We start from the raw sequence: 19,384 nt of genomic DNA, 5'->3' as shown, positions 1-19,384 counted from the left end.
TTCATGAATGCAGAGTATAACTGTCAGCGAGCCACAGGCCCTGCTCGAGAACCTGGGTTTTAGAAGAGTGAGTCCTGAACCCATCACATTGCTCTGACGGAAGCAGAGAATGTGGTTAAGCTAGTTAGGTTAACTTGGTCTGATGAAAAATAAAAAAATCCAAATCAAGCTACAGAGCGCTAAGTTCATGGCCTGAAGAACCACAACATTGCTAAGAAAAGAGCCAAAGTGCTGTCCTCACCGCACAATCTGTTTGCACTCCAGATAGATCGTAATTTCGTTTCATTGTTCTGTCTGTCTGTCTGTCTGTCTGTCTGTCTGTCTGTCTGTCTGAGCAAGGCCATACTCTTATCCAAAGCTACGAAGGAACTCACTATCTACATTAGGCTACTTTTTAATATCACGGCAATCCTCCTGCCTCAGTTTCCTGAATACCAAGAGTAGACGCATGAGACACCACACCTAGCTAGATCCACAGGACTTAGCACTTTGCTTTGGTGATTTGGTGAGAACAAACAAATTGAAAACAGTTAAATAGGCAATCTGGAGATTAGGTCCTCCAAAGATGTCAGACATTTTAAAAGAAGAGTGATCACCAAAGGCAAGAGGTGTGAGGAGGTGCTGCATGGTTGACATTACCTTTCATATAAATCCCAGCTCTGTCTCCTCTCGACATTCAACTGTGTCCTTGAATAAGCCAACACTCCTCAGACACTGCGCTATAACCTAACCAAGTGTTTTGCTTCATTACACAAAATGTACTTGCCCGTCACTAACGAAAATATTCTAAATTGGGGGCTGGAAGGATAGCTCAGTGGTGATGAACATTTGTTGTTTTGGGTTGGGGTTTGCTTAGAGATTTATTTTATGTGCGTATGTGTTTTGCCTGCATGTATCTGTACCCTTTTATGCCTGGTGCTAGTGGGAGTCAGAAAAAAATGTTCAGATTCCCTGGAACTGTGGTTATAAATGGTGATGAGCCACCATGTTGGGTCCCTGTGCAAATGTTCCTCCCCTCTGAGCCATGGTTCCAGCCCCACTTCTTGCTCTTAAGGAGGACTCAGGTTCAGTTACCAGCTCCATACATAGCTCACAACCATCCAGCTCTAGGCAGTCTGATATCCCCTGGCATCCTCAAGCACCTACACACACACACACACACACACACACGCGCGCGCGCGCGTGCGCGCACACACACACACACACACGAACACACACGCACACATACACACACATGCACGTGCACACACACGCACATACACACACGCACACACACATACACACACGTGCTCACATACACACATGCACACACACATACACACACACACTCACGCACACGCACATGCATGTGCACGAACACGCGCACACGCGCGCACACACACACACACACACACACACACGCGCACACACATTAACTGCAGTGAAAAACCATGAGCTGTGTCTAGATGGACATGCAGCAGGAAGTCTTTTATTGCTTGGCAAAAGATGCATACAAAGGCAGAGGACCAGTCTAAGCCAGAAGTGGCAGCCTTCTCCTTTTCTGGATTCAACAAGACACTCAGGAAAGAACTGCTCCTGCCCTGAACATAGCCATAAGATTTCTCTGGTAATTATCTGCACAGTATCAGACTATTTTCATGGCACTCATGTGTGTTAGGTAGTGTAAGTAATCCAGGAATTACAAGGCACACAGAGGAAGACACGCGATGGAGCACAAGTGTGATTCCAGCACTGGGGAGTTTGTGCAGAAGAGGCTCACTGTGAGTTCAAGGCAAGCCCCGCCCACACAGTGAGATCCAGGTCAGCCTGGACTACAGTGTAGACCAGATCTCAAAAAGACAGACGGGGGGTTGGGGATTTAGCTCAGTGGTAGAGCGCTTGCCTAGGAAGTGCAAGGCCCTGGGTTCGGTCCCCAGCTCCGAAAAAAAAGAACCAAAAAAAAAAAAAAAAAGACAGACGGGGGTTGGGGATTTAGCTCAGCGGTAGTGGGCTTGCCTAGCAAGCACAAGGTCCTGGGTTCAGTCCTCAGCTCCAGAGGAAAAAAAAAAAAAAAAGACAGACAGACAGACATTAAAAAGCAGTTATACATTCAGAGACCATGATATGTGTAAGCTAGACACAACCATCACCCACTTATTCAAGGAACTTAAGGAACTGCCAATGTCACATGCAGTGAGGACAGACCTCCTGGAATTTATCCTGAAGCCCAAAGACAACAGGGGCATCTGTTGATAAAGGTGGCACCCTGGTAAAGGGAGAATCTGGAAGAGGTACTTCTCCTCTCAGGTAACGGCTTGTTGTGACCGAGCTCATGACTGAAGAGCATTACCACGTCTACATCTAAGTACCTATCTGTCCCTGTTCCCAGGCTTTCTTGTCTAGAAGGAATCCATAGGCACTCTCCACATGAGAGGCAGGGAGGGCACGTTTGTCACCCACCTGCCTTTAGCCGGTTCGGCTTGGACTGTCACTAAGATCAAAACGTCATGCTGGCTTTCAGTGGAATTAGAGGTGAGGGCCATTCACCTCTAATTCCAGCAGTTGGGAGGCAGAAGCAGACTGTTCTCGAGTTCAAGGCCATTCTGGTCTTCAGGGCATGTTCCAGGACAATACACAGGGAAACCCTGTCTTAGAAAACAAACAAACATCTCATGCCACAGAAAGTTGTGGCAGGCAGCCAGCTCTACCATAAAAGAACTCACCTTTAATTAGCTTATTAAGACAAACTCTGTAGAAAACATATTGTCTTAATTACTTGCTATTGCCATGACAACACACCATGACCAAGGCAACTTATAAAATAAAGCATTTAACTGGGGCTCCTAGGTTCAGGGGTGAACCAACCACCATTAGAGCAGGGAGCTTGGCAGCAGACAGGCAGGCTCGGCATAGGAGCTGAGAGCTCACATCTGACCCACCAGCAAAAGGCACGGCGACAGCCAACTAGGAATGGCGTGGGATTTCGAAACCTCAAAGCCCACCCTAATGCCACAACTCTTCCAACAAGGCCACATCTTCTAATCTTTCCCAACAGATCAACTGAGGAGCAAGCATTGAAACATACGAGGCTGCGGGGCTGTTCTCATTCAAACAACCACAGATGTTTCCAAAGAGCACTGAAGAGGGTATAAGGATGTAAGTCGTGGGGCTATCAAACATTCCCATTTTAAAGTATACTTTTAAATGATTTCAAGTATCTAAATATAAAAGTTTTACTAAAATACTTACTTAATACTTGAAGATTCAAACCACATAATATCCCATTGTAATAGGACCAAAAGGTGTCACGCTGCCACTTGGAATGTCATGTGTACGGCTCAAAGTGCATTACCTTTGACAGCACCAAAGGGTCCATAGGTCATGTTGCAGGCTGTCCTCTGAAGATGGTGCTCATACATCAACTTTATCTGATATTGGTTTCCATGCTCCACATTACCCAATGTCCCTGTGGAGAAAGAGCGTAAAGGGACTGCTTTAAATCTGTTTATGCTGGTTTATATTAATGTCTTCTCATCCTCTATATCAGCTTTAAATCAACTTTAGTGAAATTAAAAATGGCAAACCAATAAAAGATAAGAACAATTAATACACTTGTCACAGAAAAAGCCAGCACAGTTTAAAAAGTATTTAAATCTCAGTTAGATTAATAGAGAAATACTACATTAGGGAGCATTTAATATGTGTTTCTGTTAAGCATTCCTGAGTGAGGCATAATTATTTAAATGATAGCAAAGCCATTTAGTTTCAGTTCTAAAATAAACACCATTACATTTTCCACTATAAACAATAGAACAGGACAGCAAACAAATGACATCTTTAAAACAACTCATTTTCTTGTCCACATTATCAAAATATCCGACCCCTTCAAATACTATGTCCTAATTTTTTAAACTAGGGATTGAGCCCTACCACTGAGATACACTGCCAGACCTTATATATGCTAGCCCTATGTTTTCTATGTTCAGAAAAATTTGCCAATGAACCCTGAAACTATAAGAATATATTTTCTGCATTTTAGAATAGAAATGTCATAACTTTTTAAATAAATAAACTGTAGACATTTTTCCTCTCCCTAAAAAGTATTGAAGCAGGGCTTCAGAGCAGACACTGAATGCCCCACTCCTGACTGTCTGCTGCTTAGGGCCTTTCAGGGGACCGGCCCTCCTCAGGGCAGGTCTATGGCTTCCATCCCTGAAAAACTCTCAGCAGTAAGACTTCGCCACGCTCCCTGAAGAAGCTGTGTCTTCGGGTTTTTACTGCTGTGATGGATGACCAGGAACAACGTGGGGAGGAAATGGCTCACAACTTTCAGTTCAAACTCCATCACTGTGCACAGCCAGCAGGAACTCAAGGCAGGAATCTGCAAGCAGTGACAGATGCAGAGGCCACGGAGGGATGGAGGTCACTGGTTTGCTCTCATTGTTTGCTCAGCCTGCTTTCCTAAAGTACCCAGGACCACCAGCTCAAGAGTGGCACCAACCACAGTGATCTAGGCCCTCCCACCCCATCACCAATCAAGAGAGTGCATCCCAGTGTTGTACTGAGACCATTTTCTCAGTTGAAATTCCCTCATCTAAAATGATTCTAGCATCTGTCAAGCTAACACAAAACTAGCCAGCAGAACTGACCCCTTGTCAACTTGATACACAGACACGTCACTGTTCAACTAGAACATTTTCTTTTTCATTTGTCCCCAAGATGGCCTGTTAACATTAATAATAAAATATAAAACATAAATAACTTTAAAAGTCCCATAAAAAGTTTAGTCTCTTTAAATTATCCAAAACTTCTTTCAAAATTCAAGTCTCTCTAAAATATCCATGGTCTCTCAAAAATATACAAAGTGTTCCTAAAATCCCAAAGTCTTTCCAAACTCCAAACAGTATTGAAACCAGGGCTTCAGAGCCAGATACTAACTATATGCCCCATTCCTGGCTGTCTACTATGTCTCTTGAAAATTCCAAAGGCTCTCAAAAATTGTGAAGTTTCTTTAAAATATCCAAGGTGTCATTGTTTTGGGGTACGCTCTTTCATTTGGGGGCTCGTCCGGGATCGGAGTGTGACCCCCCGGAACCCCGAATGCCACTTGGAGGTACGTAAGTGTGAGTGCTGGAAAGTGGCCGCTGTGTGTGAGTGTGTATGAATTAAGTCCTGTAGTCTGTGTTTTTCGGTACCGGTTTAGTGTCTTGGTGCACTGTCTGGGCAGAAGAAGGATTCCTGCCCTGTGCACGGGTGGAAGAAGGTTCCCCACCCCGTAGAAAGCTAGCTTGAGAATGCACTGTCTGGGCAGAAGGAGGATTCCTGCCCTGTGCACGGGTGGAAGAAGGTTCCCCACCCCGAAATGGCGCCTGTGAGTAGATGAAGGATTCCTACTCCGAATAGTCTTTTTCTTTCTTTTTTTTCCTTTTTAGAAAGCGCACCGGGGGACGCCCCAATCGCGCAGGCTCTGGGACTCGTGAGAGACGTTCCACGAGCCAGCCTTTGTTGGGTCCTGGCTCTGGGACGCGTGAGAGACGTTCCACGAGCCGAATTTTGTCAGGAGGACCCGGCAACAGACAGTCAAAAAGATCTGACTGTGACTTTGGAGGTCATGTTCGGCTGCCTATTTAAGTATAGGCACGGACAAGTGTGCTTAGATGTGTTAGTGTCTGTTGTCTGTATTCTGTTTCTGTGTTTGGTATCCCAGAATCAGCTAAGGTTAAGCTGCAGTTTGGGCCAGGTACTGAAGGTACCAGGCATCTGTGGAAATTGGTTATAGGATGCTTTGTTTTAGTCTTGCTTGTCTGGTTTGTTTTCTGTGGTATTGTCGAGTATCTTTTTTGGCTTTTGTTTCGTGTTTGACTTTGGACTGACGACTGTGTTTGAAATCATGTTTTGCTTTGTTCGTCAAAGAGTTTTACTTGGTCCCCTTAATGCTTAGTGAGTAAGAAACTTAATCTTATGGACCCTGCTCTAGTGGCGGTGTGTTGGTTGATAGCCAAAGTTAATTTTTAAAACAGTGTTTTATCTGTGCTTGTGCTCGCAGCCAGCTGAGATAAGCTAGAGAAGTGAGTAAATTTTGCTTGGGAGCAAGGAATCTTAAAGGTGGAGTTTCAGCCGGTATGGCACTTAGTGCGTAGCTGCCTAAAAGATCAGAAATGCTGTCAACAGGCTATAAAAAAAAAAAGGGACAGGCTGTGTTAGAAATGCTACAGGAAGAATAATCTAAAAAGGCTGAGAGCTAGGTGGGGCTATAAGGAAAACAAGAACAGTAAAGGAATTTCTGACATTTGCTCACAGTAGGAGAGCACTCATTTAGAGAAGTTCTTTAAGGAAGCCTCATTTAGAGAAGTTCTTTAAGGAAGCCTGCCTTATCTGCTGTCTTTATTCCAAGGGAGGAGTCAGTCTCCAGCACTAAATTACTTGGAGGTGGCCAAGGTCAGGATTAATGTTTTCTTTTCCTTGGGCCCTTTAAACCCAGTGAGACAGTTTGGTAAAGGGCTACTACTGAGGTCCTGATAGCCCCAGGTGAACTGGTTACGATTCTTTTGTCAGCCACCTGGCATCTAGCAACCAGGTTCTAACCATCTCTCCATCCTTTTGTTATTAGTTGTTACTAAAAGCCTAGTGTCATTTGAAGGCTGGTTCTCTTGAGAGGCAAAGCCACGGAGCTGACACTGAAGAGAGATAAATGCTGTTTGCCCTCTTCAGTAGACCTCTATTCTCAAGATTCTCTTGTTTTCTCACCATCCCATTTGAGATGCTTGTTAGTAACTGTTACAGGTCTTCTTTACCACCGAGGAAAGACGGAATCCTACTAGAGGCCAGAAAAAAAATGTTCCAGACACGGATAGAAGGCCCTCACTTCTGCCTGCTCTCTTCAGACGCCTGAAGGTAAGGAGTGCCAGGTCTGCCGCCAGGCTCCAAGGGTGGGTCTCTGAGGGGCTGGAAAATGCCCCACCAATCTGGCTAAGATAAGGAAAAGATATGAAGAGAAAGTTACAGAAATTTGAAGGGTTAAGCTAAGTCACTGAGAGAGTTATTGTAAGTTGCAGAGAAAATAAGTTGATGCATGGTTCAGGGTCTGTGCAGAAAAGTGGACAGCACCTAATAGCTGTAGAAGAAGATGCAGAGAGACTGGAAAAAAAAGAAAGAAAGAAAGAAAGAAAGAAAGAAAGAAAGAAAGAAGGAAGGAAGGAAGGAAGGAAGGAAGGAAGGAAGGAAGGAAAGAAAGAAAGAAAGAAAGAAAGAAAGAAAGAAAGAAAGAAAGAAAGGAAAGAAAGAGGATTAAAAAGAGCAGGAAGCTAGGGAAGAAAAGAGACAAAAAGAAGAGGAAGTTAGAGAGCTAAAGAGAGATAGAAGACAAGAGAGGAACATATACTGGCCACAGTAGTTAGGGAACCTAGGAAGATAGTACCTGGCAACAGAAGAGAATTCCTGGCTCAAGATCAGTGTGCCTAATGCAAAGAAAAAGGACACTGGGTCAGGGACTGCCCAAGAAAGAACAAGAGGGGCCACTGGAGAGCTTCTTGGTCCTAGAGTGCTGGCTATGTACAGAGATAGAAGGGAAGTGTGGATACAGGGACCCAATGCTCTGTGCTCCTATGCCCCCCAGTGGGCCAATATCCAAAGACCTTGAGTGCAAGGGGCTACTGGCAACGAACAATACTTATGGACTGCCCGAAGAACAGTGGACCTTGGCGTGGGCCGGGTAACCCACCCACTAGTTCATAGTCATCCCTGACTGCCCCTATCCCTTGCTCATGAGAAAATTGCTCTCCAAAATGGCTTGCGTGGGCTGAAATGGCTGGGTGAGGCCATGTGTATGCATATCTGCAGACTGTGTATGTGGAGCTTAAGACCTGTCTCAGTGCACCAGTACCTGATGCTGGGAGATGTGTGACTTAGTCCTGATCTGCCTGGAACACATCACTCCTGCCAGCCGGGCACTAACAATTATCACCCAATCCAGGACTTAAACTGTGATAGAGTGGCTGATGTTCTGCCTTTGAATAGAGTGTCCCAAAAGATGGGACCACTGGTCAGCTGCCATGGACTAGATTCTCCACCGGCTGGGGACAATCTGGTCACCTTGCTGCCCAATCCGGACCTGGAGCCACCACAGCACGAGTGTCAAGTACTGGCAGAAGCCCATGGGTGGAGGAAAGACCTCTGCGACTGGCTGATTGACCCCTGCTGAAAGCCGAGGACCTTGTCCACAGACGGGAACAGTTCTCTTCATGAATGAAGGTCAGAGACAAGTGGGTGCTGCCATGGTGGACAACACAATGTCATCTGGGATGGCTCAACCCCCCAGTACATCAGCGCTGCAGATGCCTTTGCCATCTCTTGGATGCCCTGATGAAGCCAACAACTGTGAGTACTATTCATTGCTCAGGATATCAGGAGGGAAGAGATTCAGTGACATGGGGCAATAACGAAGCAGATCAAGTGGCTCGAAAAATGGTTATGCAGGAGCCCATCCTGGTTGCAGACCTGCAAGAGACAGCCACTGAGAACTAGGATCGGACTAAGGGATGGCCTCACTTAGAAAAGGCCCAAATTGCTTAAAAGATAAAGGACAATGGCACACTTGAGGGGAAAGCTATACTTCCCAGGGAACAAAGAAAAGACTCACTTTGCCAAATACAGAAATGGACTCATTTAGGAGATAAGAAGTTTGTCCAAGTAGTTAAAGTGTATGTAATAGACTTTAAGATTTTAGCCAGAGAGGCAGTAGAAAGTATAAGGTATGTCAATAAGTGAATGCTTAGCAAGCAAACAGGGCAAAGAGACCTAAAGAGTTTGGTGAAAAGTCGAAGTGAACTTCGCTGAGATAAAACCAGAAAAATATAATCACAAGTATCTCCTAGTGCTTGTAGATACTTTTTCAGGAATAGATAGAAGCTTTCCTCACCAAACAAGAGACGGCCTCTGCAATCATCAAGAAGATACTGGAAGAAATCTTCCCCCGATTTGGAATGCCCAAGGTAATCTGGTCAGACAACGGCCCTACTTTCGTTGCCAAGGTAAGCCAGGGTGTGGCCAAGTATTTAGAGGTCGATTGGAAATTACATTGTATTTACAGACCTCAAAGTTCAGGACAGGTAGAGTAAATAAATAGAACTCTAAAAGAGACCCTGACCAAATTAACCATGGAGACTGGCGCAGACTGGGTGACACTCCTTCCCTCTTGCTCTCTTCAGAGCAAGAAATACCCCTTCCAGATTCAGCCTTACCCCCTTTGAGATCTTATATGGGGCCTCAGCCCCCCCCCCGACTGTATTAGATGATGTTACTGAACCAACATGTCATAGTGCCATAGTAATAATGATTTGTGTGCCAGGCTAAAAGACCTACAGGTGATACAGAAAGAAATCTGCTCACAGCTGACAGCAGCCTATGCCCCGGAGACCCCTGAGACATCCCATCAGTTCCAGGTTGCAGCTACACTGAGCCCAGACATTCGAGCCTCGCTGGAAAGGACCGTACCTGGTGCTGCTGACCACCCTGACAGCTGTCAATTCTCAGCCCTCACCAGCTGAGTACTAGCTGTTGGGGCTGAGAGCTGGGACCTAGAGGGAAATTCAGTCATGTTTGTCCTGGGTTCTATCAAGATAGGTGTGGGATAGGCTTGATTTCCATTACAAATGATGTAACATTGCATATGTTAGTACTCTTAACACTTCTTGGGACTGTGCCTCAGGGATCACAGTCTGTATAAGCTTAGAAGTTCTAAAAGCTAGTCATGACCTTGGTGGATAAGCTTGGATAGTGTCCAGATTAGAATCCTCATGTTAAGACAACAATACCAAGCTGTTATGCTAGATGAAGCTGAGTTCTCCATGAAGTTCTAGGATTAGAACTATTAACAAAAAAAAAAAGAAGTGGGGAATGTAGAACTAGAGTTTCATAAAGGTTACTCATTGTCACAGCCCGGATGTGCAGAACTAGAGTTTCATAAAGGTTACTCATTGTCAGAGCCCGAATGTGCAGAACTAGAGTTTCATAAAGGTTGCTCATTGTCAGAGTCCGATGTGCAGGGCCGGACGTGCCTGAGGGAGAGCCAGAGATAGGACTTGCCAAACCAGCTATCAGCCCCAAGGACACTGACCATCCGTAGTCACCCCCTCCCCTTCCTTCACCCCCCTGAGTGAGATGAGCCACCCTACCTGCCTGCCGAGCTGCTAGATAACACATACTCCTTGCTGATGTCATTTCGCGCCAAAAGTAACTGTGCACCTTTTGAATTGACCAATCATGTGTAACCGCACGAATGCCCCTTACCTCCCCTATAAAAACCCCCGAGTTTGGAAGCTCGGGGTCGATTCCTCTGTCTCCTGTGTGAGATACGTGTCGACCCGGGATCCCGCTAAGACCTGGGATCTCGTTAATAAAGCTACCTCGTGCTTATACATCAAGAATGGCTACTCGTGGTTCTTGGGGGCACCCCATCCCACAATTGGAGCGAGAGACACGTTCCCCGTTTAGGGGTACGCTCTTTCATCATAACTGTGGGCTCTCAGTAAATCAAAATAAGTTATGTACTTTCTCCAAGACAGAAGAGCCGGAGCACAGTCACAGTCAAATCATTGTCACACTTCTGGGATCTTCACAGCTCCCGAGGGCTTCCCACAGGACACTGGCATCAGCTCACACCACTCAGAAGCTCAGTCAGGTTCCACTCCAGGGCTCCTTCCTGCCCTGGTGATTGTCCCAGGGCAATGACATCTCTAAAATGCTGGCGTCTCTGCAACTGGGCTGCACCCTCACCAAAACCTTTCCAGAGAACTACTCAGGGACCCTGACTCCACCACGTGGTCCCAAGTCTCAACTTCCCTCCATGGCCCCCTCAACCCTGGCTTTGACATTCACTAATGACTTTCCCAGCTTCTCCGAGGGACTCCAGGTGCCAAGCCCCAATGCTCTCCATGACCCGTAAGGCTTCTAAATCCAAGTTCAGCCACCAACATAAGGTAGCCTGGGCCCTCTCTAGACGACAGCTTCTGTGCACTGAGCCCGAAGAAACGTTTGCTCAGAAAATTGGTTTCGATGATGCCCAGGTCTCTTCTCGATCACAGCTGAGTCTTCACCCACAGCTGAGCAGCTCCAATTGTCCAAGCAGAGGTTTAGCTTTCGTAGTTCCTAAGTCAAAATATCAATGGCTCCCACAGTCCCACATAGAGGGACTCTCAAAGTTCCCTCTGAGGCTGTACAAGCCAGGCCTCTACTGTCTGCATCACTCTGAAAATTCTTCTCTTCCAAACTCCCACAGAACATACCACCAAGATCTGAGCATTCAGCAACTTCTCTAGCACAAAGCTCAAAAGTCCTTCCGCAATTGTCTGAAGCCATTGTTCAACTGCTGTGAAGAGACACCATGACCAGGGCAACTCCCATAACAGAAAGCATTTAATTGGGGGCTGGCTTACAGTTTCAGAAGTTTGTAACTTAGTTTCAAATAATGGACTCATTATCATCATGGCAGAAAACATGGTAGCAAGTATGGCCAGCGTGTTGCTGCAGTAGTGAGAGCTACATCCTGATCTACAGTCAGAGAGAGGTGGAGGAGTTGGGGGAGCTGGGCCTAGCATGGGCTCTTGAAAACTCAAAGTTTCACTCATAGTGACACACTTCCCCCAACAAGACTGCATCTCCTGATCCTTCTCAAACAGTGCCATGACTGAGCACTTGATGACTGAGCACTTGATGACTGAGCACTTGATGACTGAGCACTTGATGACTAAGCACTTGATGACTGAGCACTTGATGACTGAGCACTTGATGACTAGGCACTCAAGTCTATGAGAACCATTCTTATTCAAACCACCACAACAATCCTCCCCAAAACATAATCAGGTTTGCCACAGCGATACCCCATGACCTAGTTCCAATGTCTGACCTTAGGGTTTTCACTTCTATGGTTAAACACCACGACCACCAACAACCTGGGGAGGAAATGGCTTATTTCGGCTTACAACTTTCTGGTCATACTACATTACAGAGAAGCACGATCTTAAAGCAAGAACTTGGAAGCAGTGGCTGATGCAGACACCATGGAGGAGTTCTAATTACTGGCTTGCTCCCCACTGTTTACTCAGCCAGCTTCCTTAGAGGACCCAGGATCACCAGCCCAAAAGTCACATCTGGGCCCTCCCACATCAGTCATCAATTAAGAAAATGTATCCCAGGTTTTCCCACAGGCCAATCTTCTGGGAGTATTTTCTTTTTTTTTTTTTTTTTAATTTTTCAGAGCTGGGGACCGAACCCAGGGCCTTGCGCTTGGTAGGCAAGCACTCTACCACTGAGCTAAATCCCCAACCCCTGGGAGTATTTTCTTAATTGAGGTTTACTCTTATGTAATGACTATAGTTTGTGTCTACTTGACATAAAACTAGGCAGCACACTGTGTCTTTATTAAAGATTCTACAAACTGTTTGGCCTGGGCTAAGGAAAGCACCACAACTGTGGAGAAGTCCTTGACCATTCATGTTTGTTTGTGCTCAATTCACAATGTGTCTATCAACAGATGAACAGGTAATAAAAGGTGTTCATATAACAATGAAGTTTTATTCAGCTATAAAGAAAACTGAAAATGTACATTGAATAGCTACAGATAGTACAGAGAATTAGTCAGTGTTGAGTGATCAACCCTTAAAGGGGCATTTATTTATACCACTCCCTCTAAGACTTAAGGAACATCAAGGAAGAGAGAGCAGAAAGAATTTAAGGCCCAGATGACAAGGAGAAGGACTACAGAATTTTATCATCAAGAAATGGTACCGCCATTGTAACCATGATCTTAGAGTGGCTGTGGTGGCCTACACTGGTACCACACTGGACTGGCCTGTCAACAGTCAATCATGGGGCAGGGAGGGACTCATGAGTCCTATGCCCCCCGATGAACAAATGCTACATCTGGTCAGCTCTGGAGGAGGGGAAGGCATTGTCCTTCCTTCTATCGACATGGGTGAGCACCTAAGGATAGTTCTAAACCCATCATTACTCTGCCAGCTGGTTTTTATGTCAACCTGACTTAAGCTAGAGTCAGTCATCTGAGAGGAGGAAGACTCAACTGAGAAAATACCTCCATAAGATCCAGCTGTGGGAAAACATGCCTTGAAGGACACTTTCTCAATTAGTGATTGATCACAGAGGGACACATCGGGTAGGGACAGCACTGGAAGTCCTGAGTTCTATAAGAAATCAGTTTGAACAAGCCATGAGGAGCAAACCAGTAAGCAATACTCTTCCATGGCCTCGGCATCAGCCCTGCCTCTGAGTTTCTGCCCCATTGCCTTTGATGGTGATCTATGAAGAGTAATATAAATAAACCCTTTCCTCCCAAATGTGCTTTTGCTTATGGTGTTTTATCACAGCAATAGAAACTCTGACTAAACAGCTACAGAGAGGACACTGATTAAAGTCAGTAGGTCACAAAAGAAAAGCCATGCAGGTGTGAAATAGGAGGTTGAAAGGGGTCAATACAGAGATAAGAGAAGGCAGGAGAACATTGCCAGAGTGTATTATATACAAGCATGAAATTTTCCCAAAAAAAATTGATTAATAATATAAACCCCTGGAACTGTAAGCCAGCCCCAAATTAAATGTTTTCCTTTATAAGAGTTGCTGTGGCCATGGTGTCTCGTCACAGATATCTAAGTCCTAACTAAGACTATTATAACAATCAGATAACCAGGGCTCTGAATAAACTGTTTCCTTACTTCCTGAACGCGGATTATGTCAACACTGGCAGGTGTCTGTAATCTCAGGTATTTCTCACGAAGCTGAGGCAGGAAGAGGCCTTGAGTCCAGAAGTTTAAAACCACTATGGACAACACAGCAAAGAAGAGGAAGAGGAGGGCGAGGAGGAAGGAGAGCAAGGAGGAAAGAGGAAGGGACACAGGGCAGAGGCAGGAAGTGAAAGATGGAAAGAAGAATAAAACATGGTGGCAAAGAAGAAGCCATTCCCCTGGAGCGAACCAGAGCCCGCCACTCCTTCGCATCTGGTCTTGAATCTCTAAAAACAGAGCTTAAATTAACCCTCCTGGGTTTGTGTGTTTGCCTTTCTGTAGGCAGAGCTGGTCTTGAACCCATTCATCCGGCCTCTGCCTACAGGTGCTAGAATTACAGCCACGCACCATCAAGTCAGCAGAGTGTCATGTATAAAGGAGTCCTCTCCTGTGCCAAGAAGGGGGGAAGCTTAACTCTTATGATGCAGAAAGCCAAGACTGAATCTGCACAGTACAGTTTCTTTAATTTTTTAAGTTGGTTTTATTTGTTGGGTGGGTGTATGTCCCATGTGTGCAAACTGAAATGGACATCTTTTGTGTCACTACTGTTATGCCTGGTCAGTGGCCCACGGTACTTTTCTAAATACACTTTCTCTTTCCTTTGCTTCAAAACTGAGCCCTGTATGGTTTCAGATCTACAGGAAACTAAGGATCTACACAGCAAATGGCATGACCACCTTCTTGCACATATTCAATGCACACATTAAAAACTTTCCCCTTTGGTAATTTGTCTCTGGCCAATCTAATGCATAAGGTCCTCACTTAGGTGCCTTACGTAGGTAGATAGAAGAACTGGTTTCCTTCTCTATATTCTTCACCTCTCTCGGTCTAGCATTAGAAGGTAGAAGAGTGTGCTAAATTCAAACTAAACACTGTGAGTCTAACTCAGGAGCCATCTCCACTAACCACAACCAAGCTTCAACCAAAACCATGTGACAGTGTACAGTCAAGCAACGCAAACAATATGCTACCACCAATGGAGCTACTCCTGCACCCCACACTTCATTTTCTGCCCTAAGTGCTGCCTCCTGCACTGCTGTCTCCTGCGCTGCGGCCTCCTGGGCTGCCTCCTGCTGCGCTGCGTCCTGCCTCACTGATGCACTGATGCCCGACAGAGGAGCTTTCTGAATCTCTCCTGTCTCTGGGCTCTGCTCTAGTCCCACCGTTCCTCACTCACTCACTCATGTGCTGCAGAAGTGAATGCACCTACCATATTCCAACAGAGGAAAGCAGCAGCACAGGACGGCAGCCTGGAGGTGAGCCACTGCCATTCAGCCCCATGCCCTAGAACGGTTACCTTTCACACGCCAGTACAACAGGAAAATATGGGTGTAAAAGCGATCCGGGGTAATAAATAGTAAAAGTACTAAGGTGCCAAGAAAATTAGCAATCATGCCTAAGTCAGACACACGGAAAAGTGTAAGTAGCTAAGTAAGCTGCGACATGGACCTAAGAAGAGTTCCGGCTCCCAGAGAAGAAGTTCCCAGAGGCAGCCGGCCTACACACACCATGCTGCACCCACATCCAGCCCCACCCCCCATGGGAAGAGGCTATGCACAACGTCCAGCCGGCAGGAAGTGAGCACTTAGCAGCCGGTGGCAGAACCGCGCTTTGGGGTCAAACATATTGGATGTTCCTATGTATACATATTCAATGCACGTGCTATAGGCTTTCTCTTGGTAACCCGTCGTTGGCATAACACCTCCAACTAAGGAGCCTTCGTTATATAGAAGAAATACTTGTGGTTTTTTCTCTTTCTCTACACTTTTCACATTTTCAGTCTGGCATTGGAAAGTCGGGGAGCTGGTATGTGGCCCTTCTTACTCCAATTCCAACTTGACTTCCTCGGCTCCATTACAGATCCCTGCCTGTCAGTGTAGGGGCACATGGCCTCACTCTGCCTACTCACTGTGTCTAACTCTGCTTCCCACAGTACTGCCTACGCCAAAGAAACAACCCACTGGCATTGAACTCGGGTCAGGCTGTGTAGAATTAATATTAAAGTCGGCCTGAAGAGAGCTCCTTGAGTTCCTATGAAACAGAGAACAATCTAACAGTTACCAACAAACTCCAACATAGGAGTAGCCTCCACCAATCACAGCAGCCAAAAATGGCCCAAAGGTGGGACAAACTTAAGATTTCATATTAGGAAGCACAAGATTCAGGGTAAATAATTGAGCAAATTAAGCCTAAACTTGAAGCAGGAAAAACTGGCCAGGCAGTTAGAGGAGGGACTTCCAAGGCCAGCAACTCCACTTCTTGGCCTTCACCATCAGTCAGTCCAGGCTCAAGCAGAAGCTGGAAACAACCTTGGCTCTATCCCAAGATCTGCCTTGTCAGAGGCAACAGACAGCAAGGGCTGAGGGTACTGTCATGTGTTCTTTCTGGCTTCCTGTTTTTATCTTTCCCCTCTTACATAGCAACCTAAATGAGCCCGGCTACCTGTGTGAGGCCATCCAAAGCCATAGTCCAAGACACCAGGATGGAGACACATGACCACCTCATGGATGGGACAACCTGTTCATCCTCCCAAGCCAGTAAGGATTTCCTAACCCCTCCAGCCTCTGGGGTACAGACCTGGCCTGCTTCCTTTCTCTTATAACATAGCTTCCTTCTAAAAGCCTACTCTCTGAAACTCATCCTTCAAGTCCTAAAGCAGTGGCTGTTGACTAACCAGGAACCTAGACCCTCTGAGCCCCCAACACACGCCATTTATGCTCAGCTGAGGCGAGAAAACTTCCATTACTCAAGGATACACTACCACACCTTCCTGCCCCCACTTTCTCCTCCCAAATATCAAAATGTCACTAGAACATGGGTTCAATCAGAATGCCAAATGCATTGATAAACTTCCAATATTAAGGAAATACCACCCAAAACTCAGTGTAGCTGGAAAGAGAGGGCATATCTTTAATCCCAACACAAGGGAGGCCAAAGCAAGAGGATCTCTGAGTTCAAGGCTAGCCTGGTCCACATAGTGAGTTTCAGGCTAGTCAGAGCTACTAGTGATGTTCTGTCTCAATAAATAGATAAATATTTTTAAAATAATTTTTATAAAAATGGTGCAATTGCAGAGAATACAGACAACTTATTTTCCTTCAATAACTTTTTTGGAATGAAGGTAACATTTAAGAATCTAAATTTTCTGGCCTTTTCTTTTAGAAAATTATCAGTGACATAAATATTAAAATTACCAAAAATAACTCAGGTAATAAACTTAGGTTTTCTAACAAGTTTTCAATGGGATTTTAGATAAACAATCTAGAAATGCTTAAGTAGCCCAGAGCCATCACACAGTAAGTGCACATCCCCTAGTCAGAGCACACACAGTAAGTGCACATCCCCTAGTCAGAGCACACACAGTAAGTGTACATCCCTAGTCAGAGCACACACAGTAAGTGTACATCCCTAGTCAGAGCACACACAGTAAGTGCACATCCCTAGTCAGAGCACACACAGTAAGTGCACATCCCTAGTCAGAGCACACACAGTAAGTGCACATCCCCTAGTCAGAGCCATCACACAGTAAGTGTACATCCCTAGTCAGAGCACACACAGTAAGTATACATCCCCTAGTCAGAGCACACAGTAAGTGTACATCCCCTAGTCAGAGCACACACAGTAAGTGTACATCCCCTAGTCAGAGCACACACAGTAAGTAAGTGTACATCCCTAGTCAGAGCACACACAGTAAGTGTACATCCCTAGTCAGAGCACACACAGTAAGTGTACATCTCTAGTCAGAGCACACACAGTAAGTGTACATCCCCTAGTCAGAGCCATCACACAGTAAGTATACATCCCTAGTCAGAGCACACACAGTAAGTGTACATCCCTAGTCAGAGCACACACAGTAAGTGTACATCCCTAGTCAGAGCACACACAGTAAGTGTACATCTCTAGTCAGAGCACACACAGTAAGTGTACATCCCCTAGTCAGAGCCATCACACAGTAAGTATACATCCCTAGTCAGAGCACACACAGTAAGTGTACATCCCTAGTCAGAGCACACACATTAAGTGTACATCCCCTAGTCAGAGCACACACAGTAAGTGTACATCCCTAGTCAGAGCACACACAGTAAGTGTACATCCCCTAGTCAGAGCACACACAGTAAGTGTACATCCCCTAGTCAGAGCCATCACACAGTAAGTGTACATCCCTAGTCAGAGCACACACAGTAAGTGTACATCCCTAGTCAGAGCACACACAGTAAGTGTACATCCCCTAGTCAGAGCACACACAGTAAGTATACATCCCTAGTCAGAGCACACACAGTAAGTGCACATCCCCTAGTCAGAGCACACACAGTAAGTGTACATCCCTAGTCAGAGCACACACAGTAAGTGTACATCCCTAGTCAGAGCACACACAGTAAGTGCACATCCCTAGTCAGAGCACACACAGTAAGTGCACATCCCCTAGTCAGAGCCATCACACAGTAAGTGTACATCCCTAGTCAGAGCACACACAGTAAGTATACATCCCCTAGTCAGAGCACACAGTAAGTGTACATCCCCTAGTCAGAGCACACACAGTAAGTGTACATCCCCTAGTCAGAGCACACACAGTAAGTGTACATCCCTAGTCAGAGCACACACAGTAAGTGTACATCCCTAGTCAGAGCACACACAGTAAGTGTACATCCCTAGTCAGAGCACACAGTAAGTATACATCCCCTAGTCAGTACGTATACATCCCCTAGTCAGAGCACATGAGCACAGGAAAAAATAAAGGAGGACCTCTTCTTCCCTTCCAAGGGCCATCGTCAAAATTCTAACAAGAAGTCAGATGCCTGTAAATGCTTACTGTGACATACATAACTTTTGGAGAAGAATATTTAAAAGAATACAATCACTGTGAATTCTAACACCTGTGGCTAGAAAGGGGACTCAGTAGTTACAAGCACAGCACTGGCTGCTCCTACAGGGGACCCACATCAGGCGGCTCACAACCACATGCAACTCCAGCATCAGGGGATCTGTGCCTCCTTCTGGATCCCAAGGGCACGTGCACACACATATGCACACATGCAACCACAGACATGCACATGCACACACCCTTTAAAGATTTATCTTTAAGCTCCAACATCTCAGCTCAGAAACTAAGGCCCATCAGAAAATAATATAAGCTAGATGTGGTGGTGCACACCTGGAATCACGAAACCCAGGAAGCCGAGGCACAAGAATCACAAGTCTGAGGGCCCCCCACCCTGGGCTACCTTATTCAGAGATCAGAAAGTAGGGGAAGGAAAGTAGAAAGAATACCAGAACCTTTAGACCATCAAGACATGGATGTTACATGTAATCTGAAAGACAGGGTATCCAACACAGGAAAATCCACCCACTAACCTTCCAAGAGAATTACTTCAAAGACTGAATTCACTCCAAGTCTGTTTCAGAAGCTTGTCAACTACAAAAGAGCTTCATGAAAGCAGACCAAGGTTCTGGGTTCAATCCTCAATACCACAAAACTAAGAAAGGGTAGACAGGAAAGAGCTCAGGGAGAGAGGGGGCAGTGGGAAAAGAATGTCAGAGGCAGCTGACATTGTCACTTCCAACACTCAACATCCACTTTAGCTACAAGTACCCGTGCTTACCCTGAGGCTGGG

At 45.6% G+C, this 19,384-nt stretch overlaps 1 protein-coding gene across 27 annotated transcripts in view; it reads right to left on the bottom strand.

The window, feature by feature from the left end:
* The window catches only part of Bbs9 (Bardet-Biedl syndrome 9), a 425,044-nt gene that overhangs the window by 359,244 nt on the left and 46,416 nt on the right, over positions 1 to 19,384 (bottom strand). For all 27 annotated transcript variants that reach the window (XM_039082282.2, XM_039082284.2, XM_063265362.1 and 24 more), the window contains one exon: positions 3,332 to 3,445. In XM_039082282.2, coding sequence (XP_038938210.1) covers positions 3,332 to 3,445 — 114 coding nt within the window. The remainder of the gene's footprint in view (positions 1 to 3,331; positions 3,446 to 19,384) is intronic.

Source organism: Rattus norvegicus, chromosome 8 (genome assembly GCF_036323735.1).
Source record: "Rattus norvegicus strain BN/NHsdMcwi chromosome 8, GRCr8, whole genome shotgun sequence".
Taxonomy (NCBI): domain Eukaryota; kingdom Metazoa; phylum Chordata; class Mammalia; order Rodentia; family Muridae; genus Rattus; species Rattus norvegicus.
The sequence above is the reverse complement of the archived record's forward strand: the minus strand, read 5'-3'. Positions and strand labels throughout refer to the sequence as shown.